Source organism: Agaricus bisporus (assembly GCF_000300575.1).
Source record: "Agaricus bisporus var. bisporus H97 unplaced genomic scaffold AGABI2scaffold_13, whole genome shotgun sequence".
NCBI classification, from domain to species: domain Eukaryota; kingdom Fungi; phylum Basidiomycota; class Agaricomycetes; order Agaricales; family Agaricaceae; genus Agaricus; species Agaricus bisporus.
The window spans coordinates 51,482-73,134 of record NW_006267348.1 but is presented as its reverse complement, the minus strand read 5'-3'; the positions used below and the strand labels follow the sequence as shown (position 1 = coordinate 73,134).

Genomic DNA, 21,653 nt, shown 5'->3' with positions numbered 1-21,653 from the left:
CGGTCCTATACGTTCCGCACCTCTACATCTTTTATTTTTATTTCCCACCCACCCGAACCCTTATTACTGGAAGCCCGGTCAGCCAACATAGGTGATCGAAGCCCACGCTTTTGGGGTGACCCGACTGCGTTCCAGCTTCGATCTCACCGCCTGGGGATCTCGGGCCCTATAGCCTAAGACCCTCAATCCCAACTCATAATGTTGGTTGACTGGTGACTATCCGGCTCGCGATGAAAATGTATGACCTATTGATCTTGTCTCGGTTTATATATGATTCAATACGTATTTCGCATATCCTCGAATGAATTTGGAATCATTTGCCTACGGCCTGCTGTTTGATACTTATACTCCTCCTGCGTACTGTTTGAATTGCGTTAGTCGCCTGTGTTCAAGGAAGAGCCGAAATCGCGAGGTCTCCGTATATATAGCCTCTGGTCGGTGATTGTTTGTCACTTGAACGATTCGAGGTGTTTGCAGCAGGGACGTGAACAGTATTCACTTAAGGAGCCTTTAAACACTCGGTTGTCAATACCCATCCATCTGGAAAACAATCAGAACCTGTTGAGAGAATGTTTGACCTGTGTGCCACTTTGGCTTCAGGTTGCCTGTTGCTTCATATATGTTCGCCCAATTAACGAAAAGAAGTCTCGCGAGGCGATGACCAGTGCTGCGCAGTTTCATGGCAGCCACTCATGGTGAGGTTCGAAGTGGGATGAGACGGCAAAGACCCTCGTTGACTTAGGGAAGCGTGAAGCCTGAGTGGTTCAAAGTAAGTGCATGATTTAGATGGAGAGGCAGTGAAAAGAAAAGGCTGCAAGGCGTCTCGCCCAGATGAAGCAGCCTCACGAAGGTAAGAGGCGTTTAATTACCTTCGTGACTGTGACTGCGCTCAAAAAGAACCTGCTCTGCCTTTGGCATTCGCAAGCTCATTTCGCTGCAGACCTTCACGATTTGCATCACTGTGAGGATACTTTTTCGAGGCATCTGTTCACGGGATATTCGCCGCACGTCGCATATCTGACGTCCACCATCGGTAGTAAATTCAATAAAACAGGGAGCATATTCACAGGAGAAGGAAGAATAGATACAACGTCAGACAAAAAGGCATACGAGAAGCAATTAATCTTTCAAAGTCAAAGCAGTAAGATACTAGTATATAACAGATACAGCGACTAGGCGGGTGAACCTTGTACTAGTAGGATTTCGGGCTCTGGTTTATTTCCAGGGGGGTGATTATTCGTGTCAGTCCCACTGGCGATATCCGACTGCGTGATTGTATGGTTCCAATGTAGTGAGGTAAGATTGCCGTGTTGGCTTTGGGATTCGCCCGCTCTTTGCGATCCATATGCTCTTCCACTTGCAACTCGATACTGTACAAGGAGATAAGCGATGATCTTGACAACGGTTAGCATTCGAAATTTGGGGTATGGCGAGGTAACAGTTTACCTCAACGTATTGCTGAGTATTCCCAAAGAATACCAGCATTGGGTGAGGGAGATTAAAAAATATCAAAAGGAGGATTACCCAGGTAGACTCGACAGCATATGACTCGATAAGCATTGCAACAACATTCATGTATGGAGTTGACAGCAGTGATACCCCTATGAATGTTTATCAAGATCACTAGGACATTAAAAGCTCAAATGCTTGCGTACCAATCATTTTTCTGTGACGCCGACTCTTAAAAACGAGAAATCCAACTATCAGGATAGTGGGAAGGATCGTGGTAATCGCCTGAAGTGATAAGTCTGCAGTTCCTGTCTTCACATCCTGATCCACAATGTCTTCATTCGCTAGTGTAACAGCAAGGAATATTGTTCTGATCCGTAGTCCTAGAGTGGCCAAAATTGAGTATGGAATGTGGGAGTCAGCACGAGACAATGAGTGACTTGCCTGTGTAACCTAATAAACACAGTACAGGAAGTACGACAACGATTCGGACATATCTGGTGCTACTCCAGACAACCCATAAGCGCCATATCTGGGCAAAGTCATTCAAAACAGCTCTGATAATGAAGAAGGTTGAAAAAAAACGGTACCTGGATTGCTCCTGTTAATATATCAACTACAAATTGGCAGACATAGCCCACCGCTATCGCTGACTGGGTAAGAACAGTTGAGCCCTCATATACGAATGGACCCCCTGGGAAGTCGGCATGCTTGACATATGCATCTTGAATAACCCACGCGTTCATTATAAGATAGTACAGCCCGCAGAGCATGATGATGGTGGAATTTGTAATCATGAATTGGGTTTGTCTTCTTCGGTCATGGTCTCGGAGTTGAGGAAGCGACGCATGGAGGTATAGACAATAGAGTGAAAATGCAATACCATATAATGTCCCCCCTGTAGTCGTGCCGCTGACAAGTTCAAGTTGTGTATCCAGAAGTAGGGGTCCCCGGAGTGGAGGATTGGCGCTCATCGAAAAAGAGGAAAGATGTTAATGGCATCCGAAGAGAAATTCTACTTGTTTATAAACCTTCGTTGCTGTAAGGAATCGAAAATATTGTAAGCGTGATACGCTACAGGGAAAATTGTGGTGACTACGAATGTATCTCAGTCAAAGTGTTTTCTGAACAAGATCAATCAATCGTTTGCAGATATAGATAGGTAAAGAAAGCAGCTTACGGATACCCGAATTTCTAGCTGACAGCCGGACTCGAGTGGGAGACATTCTGTGATCGAATTCCGTATAATTATCCTTGGGCCCTTGCGCAGGGCCAGGCCTTGGACATAGATAGACATGTGCCGGGCCTGAGCGCTTGAGCCGGCAGCTCACCAGAAATAAATTATCTTCATCATCAATTTTGCGTGGTCAATGTGAGGTGCCGACTGAGTCGTGTTGATAATCTTGTGACGTGAATGGTGCGAATAGATTTCGAAGAGCCGAGCACTCAAGCGCTCATGGTCATCAGAGAAGTGATACTAATTTGTTGTTCCCAGTTTGCATTGTCAGCGCACGTGTAGTGATGATGCCGAATATCTATTATCGTCCCCCCAATCCTGCCAACGCAACTGGATAATTCGTGTTGAACCAACTGCATTTCTTCGGTCTCATTCCCTGGCATCCCGTGGTTCTATAGACATCAAATCAATCTCCCATTGACTCCCAACCTCCGACAACCCCAGCGTTCTCTCAGTCTTGCGTATACACTTTCCATCCATATCTGGCCACCAACAATACCTAGTTTCACGCCTTCGTCAGGCTTTTCACGTACTACTATATTTACAATGACTCTGTATTTATTGCAGGCCCGCTCGGAGGAATTGTTCCGTTCTACCATAGTTCCACGATCTATGCTTCCATTTCCAAGGTATCACATGTATCAGATTTGGGGTAAGTGGCGCAGATGAAAACTATACAAAAGAAAAAGAAAGAATAGAGGTCTCATCAAGGCTATGAACAGTCACTTCAGCCTCGACTTCAAGTCATATGAATTCCATGTTTAGCCAAAGCATCTTCAGCGGCCTGCAGCTTCTTCCTGGTCCGATCCAGCTCATCCAGCGTCTCTGCGTTTTTCCTCGCTACAACATCCCTTTCCTTCTGAAGAGTCTGTAACCTGTTTCTGTCACACTAATTCAAATCAGAAAGAGATAGAGGGTGAAGAGGTAATCACGAACCTCATTTTCTGTCTGCGTCCGATTAACTTCCCATTCCCTCAGGATCCCATCAATTCTTTCAGGTTCAGGAGGTGTGACAATGTCAAGGATACCAAAACGTCCAAATCGGCTTTTTGCCTCCACAAATTTCGCCTTGATGGCATCGTAAGAGTCGCCGGGAAGAATGGATACAATACCTCCCTTTTCAAGTGGCAAAATGATTGTGCCTTGAGTATACCTGCGAAGGGAATATAAGATTGTCGAGCAGTACCAGTAACAATTGTTACTAGTGATCGAATAATAGGTTTCCTCCTTGCTGACGGTATCTGCGAGGGAGAGCAAGGCAAGTAGAGAGACGAATCGACATGGTGATGATGAAGAGAAAGCAGTTGGAGGGCTGGATGAAGAGAGAGCAGTTGAAGCCGCCGGAGTTTGCTGACTTTGAGCTTTCGCTAGAAGTTCTTCAAAAATCGTGTCCGAGTCATCCTCGTGAGGAAGAGTGGCGGGTTGGGGTAAGTCCATACGTCCGATCAACTCAGCGTTGCCCATGTCACCCTTCGCCAATTTATGCCGCACTTCATCCAATGCAGGTTTCTTACCAGACAAGAATTGGACCGCGGATTTCTTTCTGCGCCATTTCCCTATCACGGAATCATCAAATGAAGAGCTGTCCCCGCCTTCGGTACTCTCGCGCGTCTGTTCATCCGGATTGACTGGGCCCGATTTGGAAGCTCCTTCCTTGGGCCGACGTCCATCCACTCTCCGCTCAATGATGAGGTACCCAGTGGCTTGAGGCTGACTTGGGATGAGATTAGGCCGACCCTGGCGAGCCTCGGTAGAAATGACATCCTGATGACCAGCAGACGAGGAATCTTGCTGAGGGCGGGTCCGAGGCGTCTGTTGAACGGTAGCCAACAAAAGCTCATGCCTGAAGCCGGTCCTGTTCTTGTACACCTCGACCTGCGAGACATACCAGTCGTCCGGACCAACAACAGCTCCCAGAGTGGAAAAATGATTGACAAGGCTCAGGAGGTATTGTGCGATTTCGACTGACAGCTGCGGGGGAGAGTACCAGATTGTGTGTACATCGAGAGGATTAGGGGGAGAGACATCAGAAGACATGTTAAAGAACGAGGCAAGAGAACGGAAAGCTTTGCGAAACGACTTCATGGTGCTCGTCGTCAGTATTTATCGTAGAAAGAAACAATTCAAGACGCTGTTTGCTGTTGTGTATGTGGCGAGAAAGACCCTGATATGATGGGCAGCAAACAGAAGCAAATGCAGAACGGTATGCATGTACATATGTTAGTATGTTACAACTTTCCTCTGATTTCCGACGTACCTATTTCGGCTGGAATAATGCACCCGAACCTTGGTTCATTCTTCCCTGCAGAATGCTCATAAATGGAAGACGCAAGCACCCACAAAGGCTCCATTCAACACCCTGAACACGAGGAGGGGTACAGCGTGCACAAAGCTGTCAAGCCCAGACCCCGAATTTTAATCGATAGGCAATGCCCATGAAACGAAGCTCGCCAAATATCAAGAACAAAGCACGCGGAAAAACCTTGCAACAGAAGCATGTACGGATATTTTATCAGCCTCGTTGGTTGAATCCAACGAATCATTCAGCTTGCTGAGTACCTGCGGCTGAATTGCGTTTATTTCTAGTGATCCATCTAGTACTACTCACTGGCGAATATCGGAGCATAGCTCTACCCCATCGCTCGCTAATACCGACTATGAAAGGCATCAGTGGTCACTCCAACGGAATGTTAATCAGGGTCATTACCTTCTCAATCTAGCGTTGAAAGAATTATAGTCGACGGGGAAACTACTGCAGGAAAAGCATATGGAATTTCGATTGCTGGATACGCAGACACGTTCGCATAACAAAACCTTCAAGTGCGATTGCCGATATCCGTTATCAAACACCCAACGTAGGAAACCCACAGACCTTCCCTTAAATCGAACCTCTTTACCAAGAAACGTGGATAAGTAGGTGTCCAAAATTGGGATGGACTCTAAATTCTTCGAAAGTATCTAATATACGTGCCACTGGTCACCGCCAGTACTAAGCAACGCAGTAAGCACACAGTTGTAGTTGTGCGACAAATACGAGGATGCCATTGACATTCACCCCTACAGAAAGCCGCAATCATCAAGTTCTCCCCTCACGTCCTTAGTTGTTCTGAGAACAACTATAGCAGAATTCTCTTTTCAATTAAAAGTTCATCTTGCCACGCAAAAGCGTACGAATCACGGTCACCTAAAGCAGCCCCAAAACTCCAGAGCCACGAGGAGATAACGAGTATCCCGGATTTTCGCGATCGGGGAACCCTCGGCCCATCATCTTATCGATACGAGCTCTTTGCTTGATCGATATAGCCGTGGCTCCCCGTATAATAACATCTGACGAGAACTTCCGGTCGAAATGCTCATTTAAAGAAGTCAGTCGAAGTGAACCACGAGGAAAACGTTGGGGATCCGATGAACCCCTCGTAGGTGCGCGTTAAAGTGATATCGGATGCAATTGCAGACCGAGTGGATCGTGCGTGATAGATACTTGCGTCAAATATGCTCTCATCCATGAAACAACCCTATCTTCGAACGATCGTTGGCCTTCCTATTTCGTCGGTTGAGAAAACGGTACCTTTTTCCTGTTCATATATCATCAGATTACGCACTTGTTTTTTATATTCAATATAGTTGGACATGCACATGCTTCTAAGTCGCCTTGCTGAAAAGCCGGCTGCGAAACAGATCTCAGTCAACTTAGGACAACAAGATGTAGAATATCAAAGTGGAAGCCCTTGAGGAAGAAAGCGAGATACATATGAATATCCGCAATGCACCCATGTCATTTACGCCCTTGAGCAGGATAGAACCAGCCAATTTTATAATAAACATATTCCACTTCCTCCCTCGTATCTTCACCATATGTAAGTATGTCTCTCTCCACGACTTTGAGGCAGGGTACCAGTGGATCGCAATCCATGGCGAAGACTTTTTCGATGACGTTGGCTTCAAAGGAATGTGTCGAGCGTTTGGTAACTATGAGATGGGAAAGGGGCAGCTCGGTTGCAGATGGACGACGTAAAAGGTGTAACAGACAGCTTCGGATCCAAAGCGCGTGTTCAGGTTCGTAAACAATATCGGCACCTAGGACAAGATCGAAAAGATCGAATGGTTCATTCAACAGACCATCGCGTTTTCCTTCCGAAGCGAACGTCGACCAATCGAGCGGGTGAGCCACAATCGACACGTCAGATGAGGGTCCACCTTTTGGGAAGTTGGACCGGATATTGTTGAGGAGATTATCTAGGACACGAGGATAATAGTCAGTGGCAACGATTTCGACGCGGCGGGTGTTCCCCAATCCTGCGATGAATTGCCAAATTTCGAGAAGTCTTCTGCTTGGACTGGCATGACTGTTTCTGCACAACAAAGCGCGTGAAATGTCGCTTAAGTTGTCTGAACCCAAGAACCAGCACTCCAGATCTCGGAGGAAAATCACGGCACAAATGTTTAAACGTTTAGTCAGCAGGCCGGCACGTAGCGTTCGATCGTTAGCTTGTTCGCGACTGGCATGTTGAGTCTCCAGTGGCAGAGTCCAAACATGATTTTTGCTTACAACTTCCAGCCTGACCAGGGCTCTGTAGAATTTAATTCTCCAGAATCTTTCAAGAAGAATTTGCTGCCCTTTAATGACCATGTCATCAATCTGTTTGCACTTTCAGCGAACCACTTCGAGCAGTCGAAACGAGCCCAGGAAAGCGTGGCTGTCATAGCTAATTTATTATGATGATATGGATTTCGTACGTGTTTTCTTCACCATTTCGGAACCGAGATTGATTATTCTCGTAGCTCCGAGTGTGAGCACCGCACTTTTTGCTTAGTTTAAGTTTCGTGTTGGTTGTGGTTAATAGTAATCAGGGAGGTATGACGTTCGGAGAGTCTAGATCCCAGTTCACCGTCTGTGCTTCGACGAAATCCCCTCTCGTGATTATAATTTGGCGCCTTTCTTCTGATTGGAAAAGCAAAATCTGATTCAATTGAATTAGAGTACCGATGCAAGACCTAAGGACGAATTCAATTTTTGAGAATCTAATGATCACCTTATTCTCCTATTTATCGCTCGCCAAGGCGGCAGAAGACTGTAAAAATCCTTAAGGACAAAGAACTCATTGACATCTATCAAGACCCGAACATTGGAACCTCCATCAGCTCATTCAGATTAAGAGTCATTGTAAGCAAAACGATTTGCTTTTACAGCGTAACGTGGGTTTAGTGATAAATCATCCAGACTCGACCTTCAATTCTACTCGTCTCGGAACGTGAAACGGAACCGTAGTCATGTTGGTGCGTACACACTCGAGATGTCCCCGTCTTTGAAGTAGCTGGCTGTGTTCTTCCTGGTATTAGCTGAATGTCGACCATCCAGCGGTCATGTTCTTCAGTTTAACCGAATCTCCGTGGATCTGCGCCGGAAGACAATTTTCGATTCACGTAAGTCGGCATTGAAGTCTCCAAACCTTGCAGCTTTGGGTGCTGAAAATGACTGAACTTTAGTTGTGTTATTACTCAAAGATGCTGGAGACGAACTTACCGATACGCAACCACCATGCGCAAGACCGGAATGGTGTATGGGTCCAAATGGGACTCGGACGCGCTTTGTAACCACGGGACCGCAGTTGGACTGTTCACCTGGCCGAAGGGTTTGGAAATACTATTCGATGAACTTGCCGAGGGATTGGACGAAGCAGAGAAGTTGTTTAGAGCACGGAATTCACCCCCAGATACCTCAGCCGAGTCGATGGCTCGTGAGATGTGAGACGTCACCCGAAGACTAGTCTCCTTTTCCTGCTTTCGTCTCATGTGACGCACCACAAACGAGTGATTGGGAAGGAGTCTGGATCTTTCCAGGAGAATCCACATCTCACGCTGAGTAAAGATTTCCTAGTCACTTATTCTGGTACCCCCGAGCTGAAATCTGTCTTCAGTCATCCACCGGTGCACTGATGTGAATTTCTCTGTCTTGGATTGAATGTCATATATACATCCTTCCTGTAAGCGTCTTTTCACAAGGAACACTTCTTTTCTTTTTAAAGTATTCATTTTATTATCGCCTACAGGCTGTTGTCCCTTGGATGAACGCAATGTTTATGCGTATCTTCTAGATGAATTATCAACCTAGTGCTATCACTCTGCGAAAATTTGTATGACAACCATCCTATCCAGTTTCTTTTTTTTCAAGCTGCCGGTGAAGACAACGAACTCAAACTCAAAGTCTCACCAACCATCAAGATGTATCCTTGCACGTAGAGTGGGTTACTGGGGGCAGTATGACTTTCTCTGACGAAACTAATTCGCGAGAAAAGAAAATCGTCAGAGAAGTCATAATCAAAGTGCGAGGAACAAAACGGCAAACATGTACTGCCAGTCCGAGATATTCAAACCCTGGTCAACGTCACCCATGAACTCAGAATGGGGGTTTTCGATCTATTCACAGAAGTCATTACACATTGGGAATAAAGATCACTCGACTGCTTCGTCACCTTAGATGTTGGACTTCATTTCTGTTTCTAAATCGGCCGTAACCCATAGTTCAATCCAAAATGACGTTCATTCCATCTTAACCCAACGCTGTTCTTGCATACACACCTACACTCGCCGCTTGTCAGCACACGTTGGACGTCCTCAAAGATCCCATAAAGCACCAAGATCTTGCCAAGAGGTGAAGTACTGCTACTGCTGTTTCTTCTTCCGTTGTCTCATAATCTCGTCCTTAGGTAGCCATATGCATAGGGTCCTGTTCAAGTACGTGTTCAGTGTAAAGTTCAGAGTTGCAACGATTGCCAGTGCTCATCTAACGGAGAAAGGTGGGTTCTATCGTCCTCGACTCTCTCCTAGTCCGCCTCCTTCCCGTCCGTCAATTCGCATAGTTTTCGTCAGCGCCTTACATCCATTTCGGGATATTTTTTCGTTGTGCCCGTAAGCGATTCCTCTGCCTCTGCCGTTCTATATAGACTGAAAATTCCAAGCTCCGAAAGACAAGCTTTTGGGACGGGGCCGGACCATTGGCGTCTCAGGTTGGTCTTACGATGCCCGAATTCCGCCCGCGCTATCCTGTATTCTATCAACAGACCCTGCGTTTCTTTTTAGAATATTCAGATACTAATCCATTTCGAGATACAGCTCTATATGCGCATCTTCAACCCAAGAGTGTTCTTAGTGCTCCATTATCAAAATGAAGCCCGGGCACAAAACTAGAGTATATCGGATGCAATTCCGCAAGCCATTCAACGGTAAGCTGGCAGTAAATACAGAGTCATGATAAAAATAGTAGTACATCGAAAGCCTGACGAAAAGCATGAAACGACAGAGCGTTCCGGATTTAATCACTGATCAATCCGAGTCCCATTCTGATCCATACACCATTCCGGTCTTGCACAAGGTGGAGGAGTACCGGTAGGTTCGTCTCCAGCATCTTTGAGTAGTAAAGCAACCACTCCGTGTGGCGGGACATTACGGACAGTCATGTTACGGACGATAGTGCCATTCTCGGTGTGAGTCCACAAGTCCTAGAATCCAGTCAATTTCGGTATCCAATGCTGGGAAATTTGAGGACTTAAAACGCCGACTTACGTGAACAGAATATTGCCTTCCGGCGCGGATCCAAGGAGATTCAGTTAAACTGAAAAACATGTCCGCTGGACGGTCAAGGACATTCAGCTAATACCACAAAGAAAAAGTTGAGCTGATTGACGAATGAGGACGTCTTAATGTGCACGCACCAACATGAATACGGTTCCGTTGCTCGTTTCTCCACTCCAATATTGTGCGGGATGAGTCGAATTGAAGGTCCAATTCGGCTAATTTAACACAATATTAAAACACGTTGCGCTGGAATACCAAATCCTTCTGCTTACATTGACTCCCCACCTGAAGGGGCTGATGGAGGTTCCAATCTCCGAGTCTTGATGAATGTCAATAAGTTCTTTATTCTTCAGGATCGTAATAGTTTCTTCTGTCGCCTTGGTGAGCTATAAGAGAATGGGATGTCATTAGGGTTTCAAAAAGCAAATTCGCCTTTAGGGCTTACATCGGTACTCTATTTTGATTAAATCAGATTTTGTTACTCCAATCGGAAGAAAAGAATCAACTTACAATGACGAGAGGGGATTTCATCAAAGCCCAGGCGGTGAAATGTGATTTAGACTCTTCGAATGTCATACCCTCGTTCCCGCTATTGACCTCAATCAACACAATGCAATCAAGGACAAAAAGCATAGTGCTCACACTTGAAGCTGCAATCATAATCAATGTCATTTCCCAAAGTTATGAAACAAAAACACGTACGAAATCCATATCACCGTAACCGTAGAAGTCATTTGCCCAAGAGTAGAATGAGTTTCTAGAGAGAATGTTCAGTTTGAAACAAATACCGGTACATGATAAAACACATACTGATTGAGGATGCTAACGCTGTGGCCCCAATCCGACCCGGTGTCATCTGTTGTCTATTTACACAGTCACTCAGCAGTTACAACTTCAAAAACGAGGTTACTGACCCTCCAAGTCTGACCAAGCTTCTTCGCCCAGAGCCAAGGTTGTTCCTATGGATGTAAATCAATTTCATCGAACTCCACATGTAAGTTGTTTAGAATACGACTTACACGTCCCCATTGGCACAGAGAATATAGTATAGACTTGCCGGTACGCTTCCTCAGCCTCTCAATGGCGTCAGACATACGTTTATACTCTGATGAAAATCGGCGTTAGCTTCTTGTACAGAACTTGGAAAACGATTACTCACTTCCGACCATTCCTTCCTTGATCACTTCATCAAAAGGTACTATATGTGATCGAGGATGTTTATTACTCTCGGTGTCATGAAGTTCAAGCAGAAACTAACCAGCACAGTTATCATACCTACAAGAAAAGGCGTCAGTACTCGGTCTCGGTTCCGGTCAAGGTGACACGTACTTAAGAAGGTCAAAGCCCCAGTCTTCTGAGAATAAAGCGATATCTCTTCGGCGGCACATCAGGGACTATCAGACATGAGGGAATAAAGCAAGGTACCTGTCTTCATTCTGGTACGAACCAGGATAGAGTTGACAAGTGAACCATCCAGAATCACTGTACTAAACCAACTGTCAATTTCAATTTCTTAATAAAGAATTGAGCGATAAACTTACAATGCCAGCTTTACTGTGATAGGCAAGTCGGTGTGTCAGACCGTGAAGCAAAAAGTGGGCACGACTCACAAGCCCATTTCGTGAAGCTGATCGGTTAGATTTCTCATGCCGGAAGGAAAACGTTCCTTGCCTATTTTCAAAATATCAGATCCTGTGTATGTTAGAGAATGAAGAAACAGTACTTACTCGCGACAATATTACCATCAGAATCCCGTTGCTTTTCGGAATAGCAATCATCAATATTGATATAATTATAACCGACGTCCTGTCGTAATCAGAAGAATAGTCAACATCTCACGCGAACGAAACAAAGGGGCATATTTACCAATAAACCCAACGATTTCACGAGCTTTGCGTTATCGAGTACGATAGTTTCGTTGATTTCACACTGTACCAATTGTGACTCCAAAGTCGACAAGAAAAATAACCAAACACCAACCATATAGGCATACCATGCTACATTCCCCAGTGATCAGTACAGACAGCGATGATCGTAACTAAGAACACTCACTATTCCATCCCATGACTGAAAGGGTAGAGTTGAAGATTATCTGAGCACGAACAAGGTAAAAAATCACGTACTGGGTAGTCTCCCAACACCGTCCTCAACGGCCAGAGCATCGGATGATTTGCTGAATAAAGCCAAAACGGCAACTGCTATAACGATACCAAGAGAGGCCATAATCGCGAAAACGTTGGTAGGTGTAAACAACTTAGTCTTCGACTCTATAAGATACCAGAAGGGTATATATATCAATATCCGAAGGCAAGAAGGTCTGAGCTGCACATGGAGAGCCTTACCAGGAGCCGATCCGTCCGCACTAGTTGCTGCATGCCTGAGAAGAGCTGGTAAAATTTATCAGTTAGCGTCAAAGAAGGTGACGGAGCCCAAAACGGTCTTACGTGTGGTCTCTCCTGCACCACTCACATCCGAGCTAAAACCTGCAAAAAAGTATCAGCATTGCCGAAACAGACTTGAAAAAGCTACAGGTGTGAAGAAATTCGTGGTCACATTGTTCAAGCAGGGGTAAATTCGCTTAAACACACTCTATCCAGACTGACGGTGTTCATGAAAGCTGGCCACGTAGAATGCGTACCACATGAACCTGACGACAAGAGCCGATAATACTGACAATGTAGGGGAAAAATAAGGAAATGTCAACTGACCGTGTTCAACATGGTTTACAAGAGGCGCGGGCCGATCCTGAGTAGGCGCTGCAGCCGGTTTATAGATTAGAAGGGCGAATATCCTGGTATCGAGATGACTTTGAGCCTTTGAACGTACCTTGGCTCGGTGAGTTCGCCATGCCGGTACTGCAAATGGCGCATGGTCAGTCAAAGTAGACGCATGGTCAGAACAAGAGAACGCCCGAATTAGAGAGTTCTAACTCACCGAGGTGCTAAATATGCCTCCCTTTGTCGACCACCAGGATGAAAATTAGATTACCAGGCAGCGCCTATAAATGGACGTCTGCAGTACTAGAACATTAAGCCACGTATATGTCATCATGTGAGGCCATAAGACTAACAGCTACTTCCACTTGTCAAATCGAGCAAGACAACCAAGAAAACGAGGCTCGAGGAGATCGACGGCCCGGAACAACAGAGACGGGTAATGCGCCTCGATGTCACTTTAAAGTCGCTTTCCTTTCATCTCGCCGTTACCGGCAATGCCCGGCTGGCGTCACGTGGAAAGAACGCCACTCTCCCATGCCTTAACCGGACACCTCGGCTGCGGTGGGCGGGGGGAGAAGAAGGCAGGGCTCGGCTGCAGAGACAGGCGGCAGCTACTAGGCAACCCAGGGCCGAGTATTTGTGTCGGAATCAGTCAGATTTCTCACGTTTGTCATTTCAAACGAATATGTTCTGGACATTTCATTTCTACTTCACTGCCTCTTTTATTTTCGCCTTTGCTGAATGGCTCTCGATATGTTTGCACAGAGTGGTGGTGCCACTCCAGATCTAACAGATACTGATTGTGCTCTTGCAGCGAACTTGAAGATGTGGCGACGAAACGTCGAGTTGGAACCTGATGCCGATAGCTCGGACTTTATAGAGGCGCACTCCACAAAACTCCACTTATCACCGGACAGCAGTTGCTTTTTCCAGAATAGGATCTTCCCTTAGCCTCTCTTCCTGTACAGCCGTTCCACTGATCCGAGAGAACGTGAATGGAAAGATCAGGCTCTGAAATAACCCAGCTGTTTAATTTCCTGACACTCCTTTGAATAGCACGATATATCCGAATATCATAGTCATGTATCTGGCCACAAGTATTCAACCAGAGTACAAATGAGCCGTCACTATCATTCAAGCGATTCCGTCTCGTTATCTCAAACTTTGCTTCGAGATATTGGGGTTTTCCGTACGTAATTATTGGCCATGACTCCGACATATCATTGAGTTCACCCTTTAACAAGCCTTGCACGCAGTTTGCACGTGTCGGAGTCAGCTGGCGTCAGGTCTCAAGATCACAGGGTTCACGCCACCCTCCTCAGAGGTATAAGAAGAACATAACTGTGGCATATCCTGACTCGTCTGCTGTTGACTCCTCTAATGGCCGACTCCGTTACTCAAACTCTTCGTGACTCTATCACCGATCGAGCCGGTCAATATATTCCTTGGACTTTCGGAGTCCTATCACTCTCCCCTTCTGAGACAACGCTGTTCTTCAAGAAACCAGATGGGTCACCTAGGTGCATTTAGCTCGTTGTAGTCTGTTGCGCCATTTACACGCCCATAGTGTTCTCGATTTGGGCTCCGCTACTCCGGCGCAAGTGGAAGAACTAAGTAATGCCTGCCAACCTGCTACTTTCGGTCGCAACCAGGAAGACGTGCTGGATGAAACCTATCGGAAAGCTGGAAAGCTCGATTCGCCTAATTTCTTATGGGGATTCAATCCAGACAGTCATGATTTCGCGGACAAGATCGTCTCAAGACTCTTCTCCTGGCAGTCCCTCGACCAGGGCATCCGTTTCGAGCTCTACAAGCTCAACGTTTACGATAAGTCTATTTGTATTGCTCTACGCTTTAAACCAGAGCTAAGAATAGATTTGCTTTCTTAGGGGAAGGTTCGTTCTTCAAAGCCCATCAGGACACGCCTCGTAGCGAGAATATGTTTGGTTCCCTCGTCATCGTACTTCCATTTACGCACAAGGGTGGCAATCTGCTTCTCAGACATCGTGGCCGCGAGTTCAATTTTGATGGATCCGCTCTGCTTCAAGATTCCTCGGTGCCGTCTGTGGCTTATGCTGCCTTCTTCGGTGACGTCGAACATGAGGTGCTCCCTGTGGAGTCTGGCAACCGAGTCACTGTCACCTACAACATTTATTTCGACAAAGACAGAAGACCTCCTGTTCCTATTATTCAATCTTCCATCGACGGACAACTCGAGCATCCGTTCAAGACTGCTCTTAGGACCTTTCTTGAAGACGAGTCTGCCAGGCGATTACACCCTTTTCTCGGATTTGGTCTCAACCATGCTTACCCCGTCCAATCTGCGATCGCAAAAGCAGGAGACTTGAAGCTCAAAGGATCAGATGCGATTCTTATTCATATACTCAATGAACTCAACGTCAAATTTCAGTTCTATCTGCTCTATTGCGAGAAAATTGACAACGATCAGTGTCCCTTCCGTGTCTTATCTCAGCAAATTGTCGAGGGCGATGAAGACAGGGACGGGGAATTATTCTATGACCTCGCTGAAGATTCGTTCTTGGTGTGGCATCGTGATGAGCCTTCGCAAGATAGTCGTTGCTACAGCACTTGGTATGATATGTATGATTCCGACCGTGATCTTTTCAAGACTAGGACCGTGAATTGGATTACGGAACCCACCGATGAATCTCTTGACAGGTCCATGATACTGGCTTATGGAAATGAACACAGCATCGGTTATATGTATCATCATCTTTGTGTCGTGGCGGACGTAGGGCTTCCGACTGTTGTCCCCACGTAGCTTTGGTGAAGTATTGTAGTAGTGGGATAGTTGGAATGATTCAATGTGAACCTTGCCTTAGTGATGTCCACCACTGTGAGTTCTCGCATGCGGACGCGCTATCTTGACTTTAGTGAAATCTAAATTGAAAACATGCCATACTACAAGAGTCAATCGCATACTTCTACGTATACATACCACATATAACCCCCCATAGACTAAGCTTTCAATTCTGCCTCTGCCTTCAGCCATGAAGGGCGGCTGGATATCTCGTCATACCACCGCTTCACATTGGGCCTTCCATCGGTGATATCAAAATTGCCACGTGAGAGAACACTTGCCAGAGGAATGTGATATAGATCTGCGAGCGTAAGAGACTGACAATAGCCACCATCGTTAGTATCCAAAGTTAACCATCAAACAAGGAGACATTTACATCACCAGCGATGTACTGCTGTTTCGCAAGAATCTTTTCATATACGTCAAGGGTAGCATTCAGATGTTCAGTCATTTCCTTGCATTTGGCCGGGTCAGGTTCTTGCTTGAAATACCTATACGGAAGATCATCAAACAGACACTAAATGAATACTTGAATTTACTCACGGTTTTACAAACACTTCGAAAACCAGCGGGGTTCCGTAGTGGTCAAAGCTGGAAAGTTCAACGGCAGCAGCCTGATCGAACAAAGCGCGTTGCTTTGGGTCGGAAGGTATGAGTCCAGGTCCTCCTGGATAGTTCTCTTCCAGGTAGCGAGCAATAGCACGACTCTCATATAATATGAAACCGTTATCGTCCTGGAATCTCTCCTATGATCAGTGTATATTTCATGGTAAGATGGTACGTACAATGCAAGGGATCTTTCCGAATGGATTCATTGCGAGGTATTCCGGCGATCTCTGTTGTTTTGAGGCAAAGTCAACTTTGGAAAACTCGAAAGGGATCCCTTTCTCATAGAGAACCATAGAGACGATCTTTCCATGAGTGGTGTTGGGACTTGAGTACAACTTGATAGGCATTATAACGAAGTAGGTTCTCGAGTAATGGTAGAGCTGCGCAATCACTAGAAAGACATGGACACCTTTGACCGTGGTAAAATAATGAAGGTCAAGGGAAAATGCGCCAATTTATCTGGGCATTCAAAGCATTTGATTGGTGCATCACATGCCACGTCTCAACATCAACGTAGAGTTGACGTTACCTCCAAAAATGTATAACGGTTTAAGGCCAAAAAAAGAACGAGATTAGAACACAAAAATCCAATACCCTTCCTACTATTCTACAGGGGGCAAAGTGAGATGACCCAGTCAAAAAAATATAGCATGAAAAGACATTATACTATGGAAGTACATTTTATCGTGACGATGATGCTGATCTGATTCACGCGCAAAACGACATACCCAGCCAGTTCCCAGCCCAGAATAATCCATAATCAACCCAGTGGGAACACAGATATTGAGTTACCCTTAATCTACTAGGATCATTACCGAGTGGATCGCAGGAAGTTATATAAAGGACACTATCACAACTCTATCATATTACAATGAAAGTCATACTTATCTCGACCGCAGGCCGACGGGAGTTGGATCCTGATTTAGGAGCTTTCCAGTTTTCTGATGGGTTTCACCCAGCACGTTTTCTTATTTGCGACCGAAAGTAGCAGGCTGGCAAGCATTACTCGGTTCTTCTACTTGCGCAGGAGTGGCGGAACACAAATCGAGAGCACTATGGACGGATAAGTGAGGAGGCTTGAACAAAATGCGTATCATTGCGCTATTTCCGGTCCTTCTGAGCCTTGAATCATGGCACGAGAGGCACGAATGAAACAGTAAGAAAGTAGGAATGTATCATTTTGAATGTTATAACTATATAATAGAAAGGGTAGCATTCAAAGAGAGAAAACGCGGATAAGGAAACGCTGAAGTCGGAGACTCGGAATGGATTAACGAAGAGCGAGTTAAAAATAGGTTCACCAACCTTAGCGTCGAAGCCATGCAATAATCTACGGTGCGCGCATTGAAGGGACTCGGAACTCTTTACCGGGTATTTGGCCATGTTTTCCAATCATGTGTGACTTTTCAGCAGGAGTCTGAACGAAAACTGGCTCCCAGCAAAGAAAGGAGAACCTTTTAAAATCATACTGAACCTAATGGAAAGAATGCACCACACATACATCATATCTACTGAAACATTAAAGGTGGATAGTTCTTTTGCATTCCCGCGGTGATTATTACTTGAAAACGACAGCAGACAGTATTCATCAGTTGTTGCTTAAATACTGACGATGACCACCATGCTCGATATCACCCGCAGAGTCTCCCATTCCGTTTCCTCGTTATTCAATATGTCTTCTATCCAGCCTTCACGATCGCCTCCGATAGATCAGCAACACAGAATATGGTTTGCGGACACTCCCATTGCTCTTCCTATTGCACATTATCTCGACACCCTCTTGTATCACTACACTACAACTGGAGCACTCGTTGGTCCCAACGACTGGTACGTTTCGACTGTTGAGATTTACAAAGAGAGGAAAAATCTGCGACACGAGGTTATCAGGGCAACGATAGAACAGTCACCTCGGCGTAACCATCTTCCTTCCACTTCCTCTGCTACAACCTCTGGGGTGCCAAGCGAGACTTCGTCACCAACCCCCGCTCCGATATTTCTTCTCCTTGAACGGTCTAGAGACGAGAACGAGCCCCTGGAGAAACATGACAGACGAACGAAAAAGGGCAAGGCTGGCAAAAGGGAAGCGGGCGGGGAAATAGTTGAGGGTGAAGATGGAGTGGAAGGGGCAACCGTAAAGGACAGTGAAACTGAAGAACAGCTCTGCTGTCTCACTACCACCTCTTCGCTGGAATACACGGTGAAATGTTCGATCGGGGGAAAGGCTGCCGCAGACTTTGTCCGAAATTCCACTTCAGCTGGGCCGCCCAACGGCTTTTATCTTCTGGCTCGGATGGTTTTGCCCCCACCCCCTATTCTACCTGCCGACAATGATGTTGATGGCGTCATCCAAGAACTTTCAACCCCCGTCGACTCTGCTGAACCCGACAGTATCCCGATGAACCTCCCTCCTCTGTCTTCACAAACATCGCGGTACCTATCGGTATCAGCTCTAATATGCCTCGCAAATACAATATCATCAAATGAATGTGAATACAAGCTCCTGAGCAAGAGTTGTTACTGCCAGTATTGTGCCATGATATTCCAATGTATCAGGCATTACACTCGATCCGACATTCAGATTTCCTTCAAAGGTTCCTTCATCACAGTCTACCCTAACGACTCCCCCACAGAAATGAAGAGAAAGTTTCAAAAAGCTGGACATGAACCCGGAAATTTCGCGTCCTTGGGAATTGTCAATCAAACCCAAAACGGTAATGTTCACACGATGTTAGCTAAGTGGGAAAATGCTCTTGGAGCTTGGGAATCCAAGGTATGTGATTATTTTTCTCTGTATTCTCACTTTGTCTGATTTAAAATAGTGTGGTAATGAAAGGCTGAAAATTTTGGAGAGAGAGAGGGTTATTGAAATAAGGAATTTTGAGGCATTGCAGAGGGCTGAGAAGGCAGAAACAGAGATCAGGAAGCTTAAAGTTAGGATAGAATTGGCTAACTTAACAGGTATCACCAACCCAGAGGGCTTGAGGCAATGAAAGAGTGATCATGTATTTCCATGCTAACTGTCTGCTCTATCTTTGAAATTTGACCAATACGCTCTTAGTTCTACTATGCCCTCACATGACTTGAAATATAAAAGAAGCACACTTGCCGAAGTGCCAATAATAGTCGTCACAACAGATTTATTACTATAACCCTTCAGACACTCCAGAGTTCAGCCCGTTCACGAACGCTCATTAGCAAAATCGCAGATAGGTGATTCCGGGTGACATTGGTGACACGTGTTACGATATCTCGCAATACCACCGCTCCCCATTGAGCCTCCCATTTGCGATATCAAAATTCCCCATGAGAGAACACTCACCAAAGGATATGATAGGATCTGTAAAGGTAAGAGACCGCAATTGATAATCGATAACCACCAGCGTTTGTATACAAGATGTTTATTACATGTTTTCATATACATTAAGGGTAGTAGTAACTAATAAAACGATTCATTGGGTGTCACCACCTCTAGATAGTCCTCTAGGATTAATCTTGTTTTCAATCCCGATCATTCTGCAGAACGCTTCAGTCTGCGGGTTCAGATATGCAGGTGGTTGTGGAACCCCCTCATCGACTGTTTGATTGGGTGATGCGGGAGCTACAGGCCCTGGTGCAGTTTGAACAAACTGTTGAATATCGTCCACGAGTAATCTTCTTGTCGAGTCGTTTTCTGCGTCAGGGATCAGAAAATAAGAAAAAGAAAATTGCGATCTCGTTGACGACTCACTCTGCAGATTTTCAAAAACCCATTGCGTTGCAGAAGCCACAGCAGACCTCGCTTCCCGTTCAATAGGAAATCTGCGCTGACGGAGGGTAGTTGCGAACCAGGGATGAAATGCGCGTGTAATAGCAAGCCATTCCGGATTAAATTCCAAAACGGGGACACGCGATATGCCATTAGAAGTAGCGCCTTGTCTAGGAGTGGGAATATCAACGACCTGGGCGTGGCATTGAGACTATCAACAAGAGTGGGACATGTAAGGATAAGAGGTCGCACCTCCAGGAATTGGCGCCCGGGTAAGCACTTGTCCAAACCAAGGAAATGTGTGACTGAGCGTTGAGATTGTGATACGGCTAGAGCGGGTGGCGGATCCGGGTTCTCCTTCGGCACTGCTACCACGGCCGGCGTACTGGTCGTCGAAGTTGCGCTACCTTCTGCTACGATAGCCTTGACCTCGATCTCGGTGTTGCCTATATTCGCATCCAGGTTTGTCACCTTTTCCCCCCTCCCTTCACTAAATTCAGGTTCTCCAACTGCCTCATGAACAAAGTCTGCTTCAAATCTGATATGTAAATAAGCTGAAAACCACCAATTTGGTTTCAAATTTTTCAACAAGCCCATCATGGGAGGTGAATTGAAATCTCCTTTGTCAAGACTTTTTTGAAATTGAGGTTTATTCTCAAGGAGACTCTTCAGGTCGCCGAAACGCTCGATAAATTGCGGCCACTCATGAGAAAGAAATATAGTAGGTTGGCTGAGCTGAAAGTCCGAATTAATGTCAGGTAAAATGATAGTCAATCAAAAATTGCAAGACGTACAAGGGAGAGTCGCAGAACATTGAATTCTCGGATGTGGTATATACTTCGCAAAGAGTCTGGCGAATACGGCAGTCTTTCAAAATTTCCTATGCGATAATTGAGCGAAGAAAAAAGAGGATATGTAGGTCATGGAATGAATACCTTTGCGAAAATCATAGGGCTTGAAAATTCCAGAAGCTCCTGCGATGCTAATCCCATTCACTTGAACGCAGCCTGCATGTCCAAGGAAGTAGATATTAGGTGCTAGCCAACCACCGTGGTACCTAAAATACTCCAGTGAGCTACACAAGATATAGGAAGGGAACAAGCAGGAAGATGCACAACTCCCACATATAGTTTGATGCTTCGTGGTTCCCCCCAATAACGATCGTCAAGATAGGAGCACTCTTTTCTCCCGTATAATACCTATATCAATCAAACCAATCAAAGTCATCGATGTATATATGTATGAGCCGAAACCGCCAAGAAAGTGTAGACTAGCACCTACTTGTAAAATCCACCCAATTGTTTATACTTATCCGGTATAGCCATGCATTGCAGATCGGCAAGATTCCGCGTCGCTTCAAAATCACCGCAAATAAGTAATAGATCAACTTTGTATTGATTTTGATTTTCGAGGTCGCGAATATGATCGTATATGGCCTCCAGTTCGCCATGGCAGCAACCTTCGACAGCGATTTTCATCCTTTCACGTAGTTTGAGCCCC

General features: G+C 45.6%; 8 protein-coding genes across 8 annotated transcripts; 2 read left to right on the top strand and 6 right to left on the bottom strand.

Annotated features, from left to right (window-relative positions):
• Positions 1–1,172: 1,172 nt before the first annotated feature.
• On the bottom strand, positions 1,173–2,423 carry AGABI2DRAFT_122254 (hypothetical protein; the record flags this gene model as incomplete). The annotated part of the gene is made up of 5 exons (XM_006456285.1): positions 1,173–1,394; positions 1,447–1,601; positions 1,656–1,832; positions 2,040–2,050; positions 2,104–2,423. 5 exons carry the CDS (start codon positions 2,421–2,423, stop codon positions 1,173–1,175), a joined length of 885 nt encoding a protein of 294 aa, XP_006456348.1.
• Positions 2,424–3,498: 1,075 nt separating this feature from the next.
• Positions 3,499–4,771, bottom strand: AGABI2DRAFT_122253 (hypothetical protein; the record flags this gene model as incomplete). The annotated part of the gene is made up of 2 exons (XM_006456284.1): positions 3,499–3,567; positions 3,623–4,771. 2 exons carry the CDS (start codon positions 4,769–4,771, stop codon positions 3,499–3,501), a joined length of 1,218 nt encoding a protein of 405 aa, XP_006456347.1.
• Positions 4,772–6,461: 1,690 nt separating this feature from the next.
• On the bottom strand, positions 6,462–6,974 carry AGABI2DRAFT_139132 (hypothetical protein; the record flags this gene model as incomplete). The annotated part of the gene is made up of 1 exon (XM_006456283.1): positions 6,462–6,974. A coding segment is annotated over one exon (513 nt), but the record flags the coding sequence as incomplete, so codon positions are not given.
• A 2,899-nt stretch (positions 6,975–9,873) lies between these two features.
• Positions 9,874–13,415, bottom strand: AGABI2DRAFT_228269 (hypothetical protein). Its single transcript, XM_006456282.1, has 29 exons — positions 13,332–13,415; positions 13,196–13,281; positions 13,088–13,116; positions 12,970–13,017; positions 12,900–12,908; positions 12,706–12,744; positions 12,604–12,648; positions 12,385–12,528; positions 12,314–12,328; positions 12,242–12,258; positions 12,128–12,190; positions 11,989–12,067; positions 11,872–11,932; positions 11,803–11,815; positions 11,687–11,748; positions 11,591–11,635; positions 11,520–11,536; positions 11,421–11,459; positions 11,281–11,366; positions 11,176–11,220; positions 11,072–11,124; positions 10,964–11,018; positions 10,904–10,911; positions 10,772–10,850; positions 10,707–10,715; positions 10,534–10,647; positions 10,399–10,476; positions 10,250–10,336; positions 9,874–10,185 (listed from the first exon to the last, which is right to left on the bottom strand). Exons 3-29 carry the CDS (start codon positions 13,107–13,109, stop codon positions 10,003–10,005), a joined length of 1,515 nt encoding a protein of 504 aa, XP_006456345.1. The 5' UTR covers positions 13,110–13,116; positions 13,196–13,281; positions 13,332–13,415; the 3' UTR covers positions 9,874–10,002.
• Positions 13,416–13,472: 57 nt separating this feature from the next.
• AGABI2DRAFT_188317 (hypothetical protein) lies at positions 13,473–15,760 on the top strand (the record flags this gene model as incomplete). Its single annotated transcript, XM_006456281.1, has 4 exons — positions 13,473–13,611; positions 14,207–14,264; positions 14,546–14,809; positions 14,842–15,760. 4 exons carry the CDS (start codon positions 13,473–13,475, stop codon positions 15,758–15,760), a joined length of 1,380 nt encoding a protein of 459 aa, XP_006456344.1.
• A 94-nt stretch (positions 15,761–15,854) lies between these two features.
• AGABI2DRAFT_195504 (hypothetical protein) lies at positions 15,855–16,842 on the bottom strand. Its single transcript, XM_006456280.1, has 4 exons — positions 16,585–16,842; positions 16,343–16,533; positions 16,176–16,290; positions 15,855–16,116 (listed from the first exon to the last, which is right to left on the bottom strand). Exons 1-4 carry the CDS (start codon positions 16,753–16,755, stop codon positions 15,958–15,960), a joined length of 636 nt encoding a protein of 211 aa, XP_006456343.1. The 5' UTR covers positions 16,756–16,842; the 3' UTR covers positions 15,855–15,957.
• A 1,238-nt stretch (positions 16,843–18,080) lies between these two features.
• Positions 18,081–19,398, top strand: AGABI2DRAFT_181004 (hypothetical protein; the record flags this gene model as incomplete). The annotated part of the gene is made up of 4 exons (XM_006456279.1): positions 18,081–18,235; positions 18,296–18,838; positions 18,962–19,178; positions 19,228–19,398. The coding sequence occupies 4 exons, from the start codon at positions 18,081–18,083 to the stop codon at positions 19,396–19,398; spliced, it is 1,086 nt and encodes a 361-aa protein (XP_006456342.1).
• Positions 19,399–19,797: 399 nt separating this feature from the next.
• Positions 19,798–21,631, bottom strand: AGABI2DRAFT_211252 (hypothetical protein; the record flags this gene model as incomplete). The annotated part of the gene is made up of 7 exons (XM_006456278.1): positions 19,798–20,062; positions 20,132–20,346; positions 20,406–20,888; positions 20,948–21,033; positions 21,089–21,210; positions 21,269–21,352; positions 21,435–21,631. The coding sequence occupies 7 exons, from the start codon at positions 21,629–21,631 to the stop codon at positions 19,858–19,860; spliced, it is 1,392 nt and encodes a 463-aa protein (XP_006456341.1). The 3' UTR covers positions 19,798–19,857.
• Positions 21,632–21,653: the final 22 nt, after the last annotated feature.

Bases quoted from the DNA above. Each gene is read 5' to 3' on its own strand.
- AGABI2DRAFT_228269 (XM_006456282.1), bottom strand. From the start codon at position 13,109: ATGGCGAACTCACCGAGCCAAG. The intron at 12,529-12,603 runs GTAAGGCTCTCC...GGTATCTTATAG, and splicing joins TGCGGACGGATCGGCTCCTG to AGTCGAAGACTAAGTTGTTT. The intron at 10,337-10,398 runs GTGCGTGCACAT...TTGTGGTATTAG, and splicing joins ACGGAACCGTATTCATGTTG to CTGAATGTCCTTGACCGTCC.
- AGABI2DRAFT_195504 (XM_006456280.1), bottom strand. From the start codon at position 16,755: ATGCCTATCAAGTTGTACTCAAGTCCCAACACCACTCATGGAAAGATC. The intron at 16,291-16,342 runs GTGAGTAAATTC...TCTTCCGTATAG, and splicing joins TTCGAAGTGTTTGTAAAACC to GTATTTCAAGCAAGAACCTG. The intron at 16,117-16,175 runs GTAAATGTCTCC...GGCTATTGTCAG, and splicing joins AGCAGTACATCGCTGGTGAT to TCTCTTACGCTCGCAGATCT.